The sequence below is a fragment of the Muntiacus reevesi genome, chromosome 13, assembly GCF_963930625.1.
Source record: "Muntiacus reevesi chromosome 13, mMunRee1.1, whole genome shotgun sequence".
NCBI classification, from domain to species: Eukaryota; Metazoa; Chordata; class Mammalia; order Artiodactyla; family Cervidae; genus Muntiacus; species Muntiacus reevesi.
In genome coordinates this window covers 68513803-68530554 of record NC_089261.1, presented here as the reverse complement: position 1 = coordinate 68530554, position 16752 = coordinate 68513803, and the positions used below count along the sequence as shown (strand labels likewise).

At 41.2% G+C, this 16752-nt stretch overlaps 1 protein-coding gene across 3 annotated transcripts in view; it reads left to right on the top strand.

Moving 5' to 3' along the window:
- The first annotated feature begins 5003 nt into the window (after nucleotides 1-5003).
- TLL1 (tolloid like 1) overlaps nucleotides 5004-16752 on the top strand; it is a 284429-nt gene continuing 272680 nt past the window's right edge. Inside the window, exon 1 of one of the 3 annotated variants that reach the window (XM_065904758.1) lies at nucleotides 5004-5665. In XM_065904758.1, coding sequence (XP_065760830.1) covers nucleotides 5506-5665 — 160 coding nt within the window. In that variant the 5' untranslated portion in view covers nucleotides 5004-5505. The remainder of the gene's footprint in view (nucleotides 5666-16752) is intronic. The other 2 variants (XM_065904757.1, XM_065904756.1) reach the window with 2 other exon arrangements.

Genomic DNA, 16752 nt, shown 5'->3' with positions numbered 1-16752 from the left:
TATAACAACTCTGTGAAATATTATGAAATAATAAGATTATCCATTTTATGGATGAGGAAACTAAAGGCACATGAGATTAAAAATGTGGGTCTAAAGTGAAAGTGAAAGAGAAGTTGTGTCCGACTCTTTGTGACCCCGTGGACTGTAGCCTGCCAGGCTCCTCTGTCCACGAGGATTCTCTAGGCAGGAATACTGCAGTGGGTTGCCATTTCCTTCTCCAGGGGATCTTCCTGACCCAGGGATCAAACCCAGGTCTCCCATATTGCAGGCAGGCGCTTTAACCTCTGGGTCCAAGGTTACCAAGCTACTAAGAAGAAAACTGGAATTTAAATTGAGAGACTAATTCCAAGTGACACTCTTGTACCTCCCCAGCTAGGTGCTCAGGGGACAACAGTCAAGATGCAGTACAGGCATAGGTCTTATACAACTGAATATGCAGGGTTGACAAACAGATCAGTCTCACCAGGTAGGAAATGAGATGACCCCTTCTTACTCCATTCCATTCCCTCTATTTCATTTTGGCAAAGTGGATGCTTGAATAAAGAATACAATAATTTCTAGATGTCATTGGGTGACAATACATGGTTTCTGAACATACAAGTTAGTGGCTCTTCTTGAGATTTCTACAGCAAACAATGCTTAAATATGAGGACAAACCAAAAGTGCTGACAGTAAATATATGCCACTGCTGTGGCCAAATATAATCTTCTTGCAATGTGTTACCAGAAATGAGAATGAGCAATAAGCAGATTTTCCTGGGGGTGCCACTGGTAAAGAACTCACCTGCCAGTGCAGGAGATGTACAGGATGCTAGTTCAGTCACTCGGTCAGGAAGATCCCCTGGAGGAGGGCATGGCAACTCAGTCCAGTATTCTTTCCTGGAGAATCCCACGGACAGAAGAGCCTGGCAGGTTACAGTACATTGGGTCACTCAGAGTTGGATACTACTGAAGCCTCTTAACACACATACATAATAAGCAAGCAAGAGAAGGAATAAACTGCAGTTCAAGTGCAATGAATTAAGCTCCTATGTACCCCTATCCACAAACAGCATTCAGCTGGCAGACATAGTAACTGAATTAGATCAGCTAACTTTCATGGGCTGCTTATATCATTCTAATCCCAAAGAAAGGCAATGCCAAAGGATGCTCAAACTACTGCACAATTGCACTCATCTCACACTCTAGCAAAGTAATGCTCAAAATTCTCCAAGCCAGGCTTCAGCAATACGTGAACCGTGAACTTCCAGATGTTCAAGATGGTTTTAAAAGCTGCTTACTCCTTGGAAGGAAAGTTATGACCAACCTACACAGCATATTGAAAAGCAGAGGCATTACTTTGTCAACAAAGGTCCATCTAGTCAAGGCTATGGTTTTTCCAGTGGTCAAGTATGGATATGAGAGTTGGACTATAAAGAAAGCTGAGTGCTGAAGAATTGATGCTTTTGAACTGTGGTGTTGGAGAAGACTCTTGAGAGTCCCTCGGGCTGCAACGAGATCCAACCAGTCCATCCTAAAGGAGATCAGTTCTGGGTGTTCATTGGAAGGACTGATGTTGAAGCTGAAACTCCAATACTTTGGCCATCTGATGCAAAGAGCTGACTCATTTGAAAAGACCCTGATGCTGGGAAAGATTGAAGGCAGGAGGAGAAGGAGATAACAGAGGATGAGATGGTTGGATGGCATCACTGACTCAATGGACATGGGTTTGGGTGGACTCCAGGAGTTGCTGATGGACAGGGAGGCCTGGTGTGCTGTGGTCCATGGGACACGACTGAGCGACTGAACTGAACTATATCATTCACTTAATTTCATAAAGCAGTTAACTTTTAAAATATAAGCAGCATGTGTGTGTGTGCAGTAGCTGGCTCTTTGTGACCCTATAGACTGTGGCCCGACAGGCTCCTCTGTCCATGGAGTTTTACCAGCAAGAATACAGGAGCAGGTTGCCATTTCCTCCTCCGAGATATCTCCCTCACCCAGGAATCGAACACTACATCTCCTGCATTGCAGGTGGATTGTTTACTCCTGAGCCATTGGGGAATTGTTTAAGACACGAATATGCCCCTGCAAATTTGGGTCATTTTTTCTATTATACACACATGTGTAACTCTTAAAAATGTTTTAAGTTTATCACCCAAAATGATCTCACATAGCATCAGTCACATTTGGGACTCTAAATGTAAAAATAGAGATGCCTTGAACAATTGCTCAACGCTGAGAGAGAGAACCTTAGAAGAAAGAAGGTAAAATAAGTCTTATGTGTGCTGGAGAGAGTCCTATAAAAATGGGGTGAAAGGGAGAGTTAAAAGGTCTGGAGTAGCTAAAAGCCATAAAGAACAGTGTCTCCCAATTTCATGGAGCCAAAATATATGCATACTATTTAGTTAGTAAGTTGACAGAGTTCCCAGGGGTGAAACCAAGGAAGAGAGAGAGACACGTTTTATTCCATATATGTCTGAGTTATCTTGTTAACAAGGAAATGAAGGGAAAATATTCATGTATTATTTGGTTTCATAGCAAACAATCACTACTAGCTAATAATATATTGAATTGATTAGAAAATAGACATTTCTAACTGATGTTGTCTACAAGACAAGTTTAACTACTGTGATATCAAACAAGATAGACAAGCAGCATAGAGAATACCTCTTACTTCAGCTATTTTGGGTGGCTTCCTCCCTAGGATTGCTGGGGTCAATGGGATTCTGCTGTAAGTGACAAGGGTGGTCAGAGGCAGCTGCCAGCTAGAAACCAAGGTTTCTTTAGGATGTCTCACTAAAGGATCAGACTCCTCTTTTATCTTCCCAGGAGACTGGATTCATACAGGGCACATATATGTGGCTAGTACTTCTGACAGAACACTCAACTCCTTTCTCATATGCATATTCTTGTTTTTTATGTTCTCTTAGAAATTTTTACCAGTTTATATTTTTCAGGGGCAAGGCAAAATCTATTTTTGGTTACAATCATAGTAACTGTAGAAATAAAATTTAAAAGTAGGTATTCTACTATGAAAAACAGAATTAGATTTAATACATATTTAAAAATAAATCAGGGGTTTGAGGTCTAGGGTATAGCAAGAATTCTCTGCAAGTATTTTGGCTATAAAGAAACACTTCTATATTTTGATTTGAGCTTCTACTATGTCATTCATTCTAACTCCAGATTACAAATTTATAAAATTGTAAAGCTGAGCAATGATAAATTCTATAAGGAAAACATAATAGGCAGATGTCCCTATCTGGTAATATTTTATTCAAGAAAAATGAATGAAACAGTTATTACTGCAAAGTAAGTGACGTTTAGTCAAACTCCAGGTAGAAACTTTTGCAAATTCACATATGATAAAATACTCTAAGGAGATGTTTGTAAGTCATTTAGATTAACAAGGGACATTTTAAAGGTCTGGCAGTAGGGAGTAGGGAGTCAGCAATTCAAGAAGATCCTCCAAAGGAAAGTTGTATTTCCTGGGCTTTCAAATAGGCTAAGCAAAATAGATTCTTGTTTAGCCTTGCACTAGAAGAATACCACTATTAATTATGCAAACATTTTTTGATGTAAAAGAATTTGAGAATGACTCAGCAAGAGATTTCAAAACCAAATACTTCTACTTGCTTATCGAACATGTTCTTTCCAGAACTGTTCTCTGTTCTATGACCTGGGGTGAGAAGATTGAGATCTATGGAGGAGAGATTCCATCACTGCAGTGGCTTTTGAGAAAACCCCAGTTTTGCCAGGAACATGGACTCATTCAGTTCTACACAATCCTCCCATCATTTTTACTGTATGTTGGAAGTAACTGATAGCTCTTCCAAGTTTAGCCTCTAATTTTTCTTTAATAAACATAAAACATAGTCAAATCTCCTAACCAAAGACTGGGCCTACCTGTCAAAAATGTGTGTGTGTGTGTGTGTGTGTGTGTGTGTGTGTGCGCGCACATGATTGTGGTTACTTTCATATGTTCCTCTAGATGAGAGTGTAAAAAAAGAGGGGTGGATATTTAAATCTTAAGATATAAAGGCAACAGAAAATTGTTTTTACAAATCCCTGCGAAAGTAATAGTTCAAGATTTAGTTGGAAAAGAGAAGGCTCCCAATCATGAGTCCTTTGGAAATTTGGGGGAGAAGCCCTCTCACCTATTTTGGAAACTACTTGCAGATGTAGGGATTGCTCACAACAGGCGCTTTGCAGAGATTTCCTCTGACTTTTTTTTTTTCTCCCCAATTTCCCACAGCCTGTGTTTGTCCTATGTCTGCTAGGCTGACATGTGGTTTACCTCGCTAATCCTGCTGCCAGGTTTTACACACTCTCCTCCGAAGTAAAACTGAAGCCAGAGGATACTGAGCAACTCTGGGCATGGGCGCCAGAGCTGTCACAGAAAATTTGCTTCCCAAGTGTTCCTTCCAACTTCCCTTCCTGAGCCCGCGTGAGCCACAGCGCAGCCCTTGGCTAGGTCTTCGCGTTTCCTGCTGCTGCAATCTGTAACTGGATTTTGGATTTTTTTTTTTTTTTTTTTTTTTTTTTTAAACTGCAGTTCTGAGGATCTCAGTTCTTAGGAAAACTTTGCTGCTTGGGGGACTTTGAAAGCAGTCAATTTTCTTACCTCCGTCGCGGAGGCCCATTTTTCCTCCCCTCGGGCTGTACCGAGGCAAAAGCGGCAAAGAGGAGACGCAAACTGCTTGTGTTGGGGAGGAAGTGGAGGTTTGAGCCAAGTTGTCAGCATCCCTGGCCCACCCCCGGTCTGGCGCTCTCGGCTGGCACGTACATCATCTATTAACTGCTGTTCGTGGACGCAGTGCATGATATATTCATTTTTATCTTCAGTAAATTACAAATGGAATTCTCGGCGCGCTCGCGTCTGTCTGCTCCTACAGGGCTACCGAAAGGAGGCGGAGAGGAGGCTGTGGCCCGGATCCTGACCCTGATTGTATGAATAAGTAAGCAGGATGCAAGTGATTGGGTTAGATGCTGTGAAGATTTTTTTTTTTTTTTTTCCAAGTTAGGAAAAGGGTAAAAAGACAGCCTGGGGGGAAAAGACAAACAGTGCATCCCCAAATCCTCCCACTTTCGCTCTTCTCGCAGTCTTGCTTTGCTGCTTCTGCGGCTTTTAAGGTCTGGCGGCAAAGGAATGTCTGCCCCCCACCCGCGACCTGGGACCCCACTTTCAGCTCAGACGCGCTGATGTGAAGACTGGTCTTGTCCTCCCAGAGCGGCACCGGGTCTGGGTGCGGGGTGCACGCGGGATCTGAGCCCGAGAACCTGAGCCTGGGGCAGCCGAGCCTTTGAGTTGCTGAAAGGACGGCCGCCGGGAAACAGCCTGGCCGCGCGCCCGCCCGGACCCGCTCCCTACCTGCCCCCGCCCGCCACCTCGCCCGCGCTGGGGGACAGGTCGCCCTGCCCTCTCTCCGCCCGGCGGCGCCCCATGTCCCCGGGCACCTGAGCTCCCGCCGCGCCGAGGAGCCTTCCGCGGGGACAGGAACCGGTGCCCTTCTTCGAGAGGAAGATGGGGCTGGAGAGGCTTTTCCCGGGGATGCTCGCGTGGCTGGCGGCCACGGGGGTTGTCCTCTGCGCGGAACGCGCTGGCCTCGACTATGACTACACTTTCGGTGGCTACGGAGAGGATGAGGCGGAGGCGCTGGACTACAAGGACCCGTGCAAAGCCGGTGAGTGCCCTCTCGGGGCAGGGCGGCGGGGGCAAGGCTGGCGCTGGGAGGGCGCCGGGTCTCACCTGTCTCCTTCCCAACCCCTCCCGACCCCGAGGGGCCGCGCCGCCCCCGCAGCCGCAGCTCTGCGCCGGCGGGACTGGGTGCGGAGCGCGGTCTCCAAGTTCCGAACCTCCGGTAGTTCCTCCGCCCCACCCCCGCCCCGGCGCGGCGTGACGAGCTGCGGACGCAGCCGCTAGGGCTCCGAGCCCGGCGCCTGCGGCCCTGCGCTCCGCGGGCGGCGCCGCCCTGGTGCCCGGGCGGGCGGGCTTGGAGTCGGGACACCTTCGCCCCCTCTCGGCCAGGGTCCTGTGGGCGTTCCGGGCGCAGAAGGCATGGGATGCCCTCGAAAGCTCCCGAGCTGGATGGATTTAAGCGCGCATTTGCCCATTTCAGGAAACCTTAAAAACACTTCCAAGTTGCCGTCCCGTTCAAGCTTGTTTCTCTCTCCTCAATCCGGGTCCTGCGGTGGGACGCGGACACTCCGTGCGGCCCTCCTCCCGCAGCCTGAAGTCTGAGACACACGCCTTGTTCCCGGGCCCTGATCTGCTGAGTTGAGGCCGAGGTGACCCGGGGTTGGCGGACCGACCATTCTCTTGCGAGGAAAGTGGTCACGAGGTTGCTGGGCCGATTCGGTGGAAGTCTGTGAGCAGAAAGCACGTTTTGCCCCATCTCAAGAGGAAGGGGGAGGCAAAATCCCCAAAGTAGATTCTGTGCGGGTGGTCTGCATGTGACTCCACACCTCTTTTGACCTCTCTTGAGCCTGAAGTTAAGAAAGATGTATACAAATGAAGGTAAATGCTGGAGATTCTCTTAATTTGCACCTTTGATGGCACATTGTTCTGACGAGGAGTGTATGTTAATGACAAGCAGTTATATGTGTTCAGGTTATCAGATCTTTCCCAGTTCACTCTTGACGTTCTTCTTCAAAACTTGGAGTACCTTAGCAGAAACATGTCAGTCTGGAATTCTGAGTTCTGATTTAATTCAATTTTGCTTATGTTTCCTCATCACCTTTAACCCTCAGCCTATCCCACCAGAAGTTTCCTGGGCCTTCCTTGATGGTTTAGAGGACCAAGACACCTTTCGGCTGTGGTGGATTGCTAGAGGCTGGGCTGCCAGAACTCAGTACTATACATCTCCCTAGACCTACTTTTTATTGAGAAATTTGTTTTGAATAATGTTTGCGACTGGGTGAAAATTGAAAATTTTCTTGATCTAAGTAAGGTAAAAATGAAGTATATTATTTCTGAAACTTGTCTAGGAAAACACCTATTCGCTGATGCTCTGTTGTGTGAAAGATTCAGCCAACTACCAGTATAAGAAAATCAGGGCTTATGATTGGTCTGATTTCAGGAAAATAAATGTAGTTTTCTATACATGTTAAAGTAAAAGCTTAAGCTTTTAAAAATCATTAACTTAAAATATGAATATGCTGCTGCTGCTGCTAAGTCGCTTCAGTTGTGTCCAACTCTGTGCGACCCTATAGACGGCAGCCCACCAGGGTCCCCCGTCCCTGGGATTCTCCAGGCAAGAACACTGGACTGGGTTGCTATTTCCTTCTCCAATGCATGCATGCATGCTAAGTCGTTTCAGTCGTGTCCAACTTTGTGCGGCCATATGGACAGCAGCCCTTCAGGCTCCTCTGTCCACAGGATTCTCCAGGCAAGACTACTGGAGTGGGTTGCCATTTCCTTCTCCAAAATATGAATATAAGACATGTCAAAAGTTAGCTAATTCATTTTCAGAAATTCCATTGTTTCAGACTTAACTTTAGAAATTGTTCAGAAGAGTCTGTGAACCTGTGTTATTTTTGTCTAAAGAGTGTTTGAAGTTTTACAGTTTACTTGTACTATGTGTATTGAAACACATCTCAAGCATAAATGTCCATTTTCCTCAGCACATAAACATTCAGGCAAGAAGAAGAAAAAAAAAAAAACACTTTAAGAGTATTTACTTTTATTTTTCCTTTGCTATTGCTGTTCAGTTGCTAAGTCGTGTCCAACTCTTTGTGACCCCTTGGACTGCAGCATGCCAGATTTCCCTGTTCTTCACTGTCTTCTGGAGTTTGCTCAAACTCATGTCTACTGAATCAATGATGCCATCCAGTCATCTCATCCTCTGTTGCCCCCTTCTCCTCCTGCCCTCAGTCCTGCCCAGCATCAGGGTCTTTTCCAATGAGTTGGCTCTTCGCATCAGGGGGCCAAAGTGTTGGAGCTTCAGCTTCAGCATCACTCCTTCCAGTGAATATTCAGGGTTGAGATTGACTGGTTTGAGCTCCTTGGAGTCCAAGGGACTCGCAAGAGTCTTCTCCAGCACCACAACTTGAAAGCATCAATTCTTCTATGCTCAGCCTTCTTTATGGTCCAACTCGCACATTTTACATGACTACTGGAAAAACCATAGCTTCGCCTCTACAGACCTTTTTCCGCAAAGTGATGTCTCTGCTTTTTAATACACTCTCTAGGTTTGTCATAGCTTTCCTTTCCAGGAGCAAGTATTTTTAATTTCATGGCTGCAGTCACTGTTTGCAGTGATTTTGGAGCCCAGGAAAATAAAATCTGTCACTGTTTCCACTTTTTCACCATCTATTAGCCCTGGAGTGATAAGACTGGTTGCCATGATCTTAGTTCTTTGAATATTGAGTTTTAGGCCAGCTTTTTCACTCTATTCTTTCACCCTCAGCAAGAGGCTCTTTAGTTCCTCTTCTTCTTCCATTAGAGTGGTGGCATCTGCATGTCTGAGGTTGTTGATTTTTCTCCTGGCAATCTTAATTCCAGTTTGTGAGTTATCCAGCCTGTCATTTTGCATGGTGTACTCTGCATATAAGTTAAATAAGCAGGGTCACAATATACAGCCTTGACATACTCCTGTCCCAATGAACCAATCCATTGTTTCTTTACTAACGGTTTATTTTTGAACAGAGCTGTTGAAGATAAAACAACAATAAAACCAAATTTCAATGGACTATGATTCTAACTTTATTTATTCCCTATTTTTGTGTACAAGAGCTGAACCTATACATGTGTGCAGTAAAAGAGAAATAAGAATGGTCCAAGTGGAAGACTGAGAAGTACAGCCACATTCTGAGATACTTTTATAAATGATTACCGTTGCTTTTTTAACTTGGTGAAGTGAAAGGCTTTACCTCACTATCTTGGCTAAAGTGTAGCAAAATCTTAGTGCCTCCTTTTAGTACTGTACAAGAGAAATGAAAGTAATAACAGGGGAAAATTCATAGTACATTGAAATCCCAGTCACAGAAGGCCACTAAAATAAGAAAGATGAAGACAAATATGTGAAAGATAACCAAAAAGCAAGAGGGGATCTCTCCAGATTCCAGGGTACCTTTGATATACCCTTCCCCAAGAGGTGAGTGGAGGTTATGGCCCACTGAAAAAAAGTGCCCTTCTCTTTAGAAAGAAACAAGAGTCCTAAGTTTCCTGAAACTATATGGTGGTTTGATGTCATAGTGATAGTATAGCTTTATAGTTTCAGAGCATTTGAGTACCTTATTTCAGCTCAATACAACACTCCAAATGGTGGAATTTGTTAATGCTACCATTACCCAGATAGAAAAACAGATGCTCTGTGAAGTCAAACAATTTATTGAGGTTACCCACAACTTGATTTCAAGCCTCCTGGCTGCAAAGTTCACTTGTTTTAAACAATTACACTCCATTCTTAATTGGCCTTTTGGAGGACTTCCTTGAAATGCAGAGTAGAAGTTTATCCAGGTTTATCTGAGTCTAGACTAGTAGAAATGCATTTGCTTTATCTGATATTAATGAAATGACTAAGAACATAGTTTCACTTTGCTAAATATAGTGAGAATATAAAGTCTTTGAGGACAGAGGTCATAACTGATTTTTAATGTTTATCACGGAAATGGATTAACATTGTTAGATATCTGGAAAGTTCTCAATACCTCCTCATATCTATATACTATTAGTTGATCTTTATCCCTCATCTACATCTCATTCTAACAAGATCAAGTGTTATCCAAGAAGAAATATTCTTCACTATAACTTGTTAGAGTTGTGCCATTCTTAGTATATTTGTGAAGCAATATAATTTGTATACCTTTCAGAACTCTGATTTCAAGTTCATGAAACTATAGGACAGAAAGGAAGACTTTTGTTAATTTAACTTTGATTTAGAAATACATCTTTGATATACCTAAAAGTAGATAGGGGCTTCCCTGGTGGCTCAGTGGTAAAGAATCTGCCTGCCAATGCAGGAAGAACTGGTTTGATCCCTGGATCTAGAAGATCCTCAGGAGAAGTAAATGGCAACACACTCCAGTATTCTTGCCTGGGAAATCCCATAGATAGAGGAGGCTACAGTCCATGGGGTCCCAAAAGGGTTGGACTCGACTTAGGGACTAAATAACAGCAGAAGTAGGTAAGTCAGTGTATCACAGCCTCAGATGTATTTGTATAGCCAAGTTTATTAGTCCAGAAAATAGATAATTCATCTCTCTATGTAAACAGATACAAAGATGCAGATAATTAAAAAGAATGTCTATCTTGCACATTAAGATGTCAGCACAATACATAGTCTTCTGAATTTGCAATCAGATTTATCTTAGTTTCTCTAGTTCAGAAGGGTCCTGAGGGATGCTGGAAAGCTGATACTGCCGGAAGTCATTCTAGAACAGAGATTAAGGTGTCCTGTTTCATGGCTGTACTGTACTAATCAGTGTTAATCTGAGTGTCTGTGAATATCTGTGAAGAGCCTGGGCAAATCTGGGGTGCAAATTAATCTCTCCTATTTGTCTAGAGATTACATGGAAAAGATTACAGGAGAAACCAACTCTATATTCTCTCTCTACCCTCTTCCTTCCTTCCTTCCTCCCTCCCTCCCCTACGGGCTCCATGCCTTCCTCCCTTTTCTCTTTTTGCATTTAAGGAGATGTCAGGAAATCACAGACAATTGAAAGTATAATATCTAAAGAGGGAGACTGAAGAAATTAGAATTTTGAATGATGAGTGGAGGCTGATAAGACTAATTAAGAAGGGTATCTTTATCCTCTTAAACAAATGTGAATACTCTGAAAAAAAGACTTTCCTACCTTTAATCTTCTGAGTAAATGGTTTCTTTTTCTTGAAAAGAATCCAAGTATGATTAAAGATCAGTGACTTTCAAGGTTGAATTTGTCTTTAGAGTGGCTTGTTTATTAGAAATAGGCTTATGGCATTGTAAAGGGTTATTCTTTTTTTGCTTTTCTTCATAACCAGTGTTCTAGTATACTAATTCTAAGGGAAATTTTCATAAATTTATCATCTCTCAGTAAGATCTTATCACTTTTTTGGCTCTCAGTATTATACTTTCCAGCTTCCTTGGCAGCCTCCTAAGTATGGCATTTTAGAATTTGATGTTCAACTCTATGCCTACCTTAGTCCATCATAATATTAAATATCTAAGCATGTATTTATTGCTTGACATCACTTTAGGTGGCCAAACTCTCATGTTAAAAATGCATTTTATAGAGCTGCTTCTCTTAAACAGTCTCTTCTGTTTTACTTATCATTCCTCGGGTCTTGATTTTTTTCTCCTCCTGCCTCTGTTGCCCACTCAGAAATGATCAAAATACAGTGTTTGCAAAAGGGATGGGTAAGAATTCTGTACAGTTGAATTCTATTCATCGTTTACCAATAGTAGTTCTTTAGCCCTTGTCCCGAGGGCCACACTGATTTTTTTTTTTTCTTTTTTCTTTTGGTCCACCAATGGCAGTTACTGATACTAGTTAGGAATAAGATAGATTGTTTTTTCTTAAATATGTCCTCTCAGACTAATACAGTTCTAAAGGTCCTTTTTGTTTGCTTTTTACAGTCTCCTGAGGTCTTCCCACTTTTTATCTCTGAAGAGGGTAGTGTGCTTTGCAAATTTAAATTTTAACTAGCATCCATTCTGTGAGGTACCTTATGGTTTCCATTCAAGTGGATGCTCTTTGAGGCTTCCTTTCTCTGTTCGGGCCTCCTTAGCCCATAGTGGAATATTTAAAAGTGTGTAAGGTCCATAACTTTTACTCTTGCCCTCATAGTGGCCCATATTTCTACAAATGTCTACTATGTATCGTATATAATTTCTTCTACAGAAACCATATAACCCCCCTTGTATATGTATGGCTCCTATTTTGTATGTTGTAGCGACTTTCCCTGATTTGAAGTGTAGACCACTTTGCAGTGACTCCAGCACCGTCTCTGCGCCGTGAGGGTGTGGGTCACGCTGAACCCGCAGGGCCCCGAGTCAGCGCGTGCGCGGACAGAGAGCCCGGAAGTGCTGCTAGCGCTCGGGGGTGGTGTCAAATGCTAGTGACTTACTGTCATTCATATAATGCTTTTTCTTTTTAGACTATTACCTCTTGTTTCTAATAGCATATCAGCACATATGCTTAAAATGTTTAAAACTAGGACCTTCCCTAAGCTTTTCTAAGAACACTTAGAAAAGATAGAAGCAAGTAATCCATTTAAAATGCAACCTTGCACAGCCTGCTGGGACCATTCTGGGGAGGTGGAGGAAGGGGGTTGTTCTCCCCCAAACTGTAGGGACGCTCTCTCCTGCCACAGCGTTTTCATCCCACCAGATAGGCCTGGGCTCAGGTGCCTGGCAGGATTCCTGGGGATGTGACATCTCCTATACTAGGGGAATTTTGAGGATTCTTACACTTCTTTCACATTCCAAGATATGGAATTAATTAATTGTGGGCTTATCATTCCTAAATTAAGGAGAGAGAGTCCTCTCCCCAACCCTGGATACAATAGAGTGATTTAGCAATGTGACTTCAGTGGTTTATTTCCTTTAGCTACCTATTAAAAAATGATAGGAGAGGAACATTTTAAAAAAATACAGTTTCAAAGCTATGGAATGAATTGCATAAAATGTGTTCTTTCTCAGAAATCCGAAACAAGTCTCATTGCTTATTTATTTAGTTCTTCTAATCATTAGCCCTGAAAATGGGATATTGGCTACTAAATTTTGAGATATTGTGGGCTGGCTAATGGAATACTTGTTTTGTCAGTTCCTTACAAAATGCATGCTAATCCTGTCAAGCTACATTTGTATTAAGAAGTGTGGTAAATTAAGTGTTAATTAGATATTCAGAAAGTGAGGCAATGAGGTGTTTGTCTTAATCAGCTCTTCTCCTGAAATTTACATTTATAGTTTAACCTAAAACATTTGTCATTGACCGTATTAAAAAAAAATAAAAACTTCTCAAATGGCAATAGTTCTAAAAAGTTGAAACCATGATGATCAGAAGTGCTTCCAAGTATAGTATTTTTTTCAAAACAAAATCTAATTTTATGTATTAATATGCTACTAAAGCATTCATCTTAATGTTTAAAAATGATATTTCAACAATTTCTAACACACTGCCCCATTTTACAAGTCAGGGAATTACGGAGTTGGAGACACAAACCTTATATTTACTATCAGCATCTGGTGTCTTCTGTGTTGATGAGCTTCCTATGTTTAGTTTGTGTGGTGGGTGAGGAAAAGGTAGATTAGTTTTTGTATTCCTTACATTCCCCACTTGTGTTAAATTGTCAGCACTTGGATTGTGTGCCACAGGAGCAACTCAAGCGGACCCTGGTTTGGCAGCTGTTATGAGCAAACTCAGAGTTCCCCTTGGCCGTGAATGGATTTGGAATGTTTATTAAGCAGCATTGGAATTACCTTGACATCAGTTCATTGGACTGACTATTCTGAAAGGATGGAGCTCCATCCCTCTTCCCATGATCTATCTGACCTAAGTGTCTCTAGTTGAAGTTTATAGTTTGTGTTTTGCACTCAGGTTATTGTGTTAATAAGTATCTTTCATTGCTTAAAAGTTAAACCTTTAAGATACCCCAGGGAAGAACATCAAACATAACTAGAAAAGAGCCAAATGGAGAAATTGCTAGAGAATAAATCCTTGGACCCTATTATACCTCACATATCTAGGAATTGCCTTCATGACTCATGTCAAAGTAACACAGGTCATATTTTTACACTGTAAAATGTCTCTCTCCAATTAACATGATTGTTAACCATTTTGGACACATGAAGAAACTGAAACACAGAAGGATCCAGTGGCTGGGCTGTCATCCCAGTTGATAAATAGTGAGAACTTGACCCTAGGTTTGGTATTTGATGCCTTTCCCCTTATGAATCCCCTTCCCTGGCTCTCCCGTCAGCACAAATGTATTGAGACTGACAATTGAAATGATGGTATTTGTGTCATGGTCATTTATCCATGGTCATTTTTTTTCAGTGAGAATACATCTTGCCTTCAACATTCTTGCGTTTGATAAGCCACATACTATACTGTCAAAGTCAGGCCAATACTTTCAGTTGTGTGGAGTGTTGGACAGATGCTATTCCCTTTCAAGAGAATATTTTCTAAGTATAGAGTCACAAATGAAATACTCCAACTATGTAAAAGACAAATGAAAATGAATACAATTAATTCTAATAGCGATATATTTGAGTGCAAAGTATTGTAGGGGAGAAACTGCTATATGTTGCCCCAAGTATATAAATTGTGACAGCAGGCTTTCCATGTAGTTTAGGGGAGGAGTTGGATTTGAGTAGAATTCAGTTATTACTGTCTGGTTCTTGGCACAGAACCTGCGTTTTGTGTGGTACCATTAAATTGTTTCACACTTTAGATTGTTCTCTGAGTATTCATTGAACTCTTGCTTATGAGCCCATAAAGAATGTAAAGAACATCCTTTCAAATGCAGGCTGTTCAGGAAAGTGGTTTACAGAGTACTTTATGTATGTAAACGGTGTGTGAATGCTTTTGAGAAAACAAATATGCTGTGAGAAAGTACTTTATCTTTTCAAACCCAACTTGGCTAAAAGCCCTCAGGTCAAAAACCTGAAAGCTTTGAAGGCTCATAGGGTTAACTAAACGTGAAACTCCAGTCTGGTTTCCTAAGAGTAGGATGTCAGTCACATTCAGAATACATGCTATGTGTAATATTGACTATATCATAATTCTTAGGAGAAAACAGATTGTTGTTAGCAAATTATCATGTTTTCTAGGAAGATTTTCTGCTTGTACCTTTTCTCTAACAAAGGAGTAAGAACAACATTGATAAAACTTTTTCTAAACCTAAGAATGAGGGGAAGTTTTCCTTTCATGTTTATTTTTTAGTCCCAAGAGAAGAATGGAGTGTGGCCCGCAGGCAGTCATCAAGGGAAGAATAATTAGGATTTGCCATCTGGAATGGGTAACAGAAGTAATGACCTAAAAATCAAGGGCCTCGTGTTGCAGTATGTTTCTATGGGCAAAAATACTGTGAGCAGTTTACTAGGGGTATAAGGGAACAAGAGTTAAATACAGAAAGAAGATACTGATTATAGACTAAATATCCTGTGTGTTGCAGGATTTAAATGTTTACAAAAAGAAAAGATTTCTAGGGTATGTGAGGGTGGGATGGAGCATCTTAAACAAAACCATATGCGTCATAAACAAGTGTCCCCTGATGCCCTTGTTTCTGTATTGAATGGTACCTGCAGCTTGGTGCACTATAATAACATGCGTTCTGTCACATAGTAATAGTCAAGAGTTTGAACCTAGGATTCTGGATTCCATGTGTTGCCATGATGTTTCTTCCTTTTCCTTCTATCTCTTCTTCTAACTCTTCCTTTCCTACTCCTCCTCCTTCTTCTTTTGGTATGAGTACATTTTTTCAACTTGGGGCTAGCTTCAAAAATTATATTCTTCAAAAGACTTCAGGGCAGCCAGAATAGTGCATCTATTAAAAACTTGGACTTTGGAGTGACATGAATGTGAATTCTGATATTGTACCCACCACATAGTAACTGTGTGTGGCTTTTGGCAAGTTATTTAGCAGCTTTATGTTTCAGTTTTCTGATCTATAAAATGGGAATGACATTATAATTCTCATGGTAAGAATTAAATGAATGTGAAGTGAAAAGCACTCTGGAACATAGTAAACTGTGTAATTTTTATTCATAGTAGCATAAACATGTAGGAGTAGAGAATTTTTTTTAAAAATTGCAGCTGCATATGTGTAATAAGACAATCTTTATAAAAAACATTTGTGGGATAAAGTTCTTTTTTCTTGTCGTATATGAAAAATGTATTCATATCTCAAGTCCTCTAAACTTAAAATTGAGAGGTTAATACCCCACACAGACATTTTTCTTTGGTAAGGTATCAGAGATAAGCAACAGAAATATCTATGCTTTGTTCTCCTGGCTATTTGCTCAGATGCTTAAAACACTCAATATGTTGATAATTTTAAATTTATTTTGCCTAATGTGTGAATAGAATCCTGGCTGTATAGTCCTTCAGTAATTTCTGGTCCAGGTTTCATTTGTCATGGAATTAACTTAAAGAGCTTACACACTCACAACCCTATGTTTACACAGAACTAAGTTTACAGATGGTTCTAAGCTACAAATATTCATAAATTCACCAAAAGTTTATTGAACAGTTACTGTGAATGCATATAGAAATATGAAAAATGATGCAATGACTCACTGATCTAGTGTAGTCTTAACTTTATTATTTGTAAGTAAATGATAGTTAATGTATAGTTTTTTTATGTATATTAATCATATGTTTGTATGTCAAAGTTATTTTAATTTACCATTTGAAAATGGATACTATTGTAAATTGTGATAATCAGAATATATATTCTTGTAAATTTTTCCTGGAATTTTCTTTACTCATGATATATGAAGAATAAAGCTTTGTGGAAAGCATAACAACTTTTAAGTAGCTTGCAGACTTTGTTATTTTCCAATGTGCTGGGATGGAATATAAGCTATTAGGTTGGTACCGAAGAGACATGGGTTTGATCCCTGGGCCGGGAAGATCCCCTGGAGTAGGGCATGGCAACCTACTCCAGGGTCTTGCCTGGAGAATCCTATGGACAGGGGAGCTTGGTGTGCTGCAGTCCATGGGGTCGCAAAGAGTCAGACACGACTGAGTGACTGAACTGAACTGATGCTCAAACACATCTTTATTAATTGAAATAGGAACAATTACAATCAACACATTTTTGCCAATGAGAAATGTGTTTGTT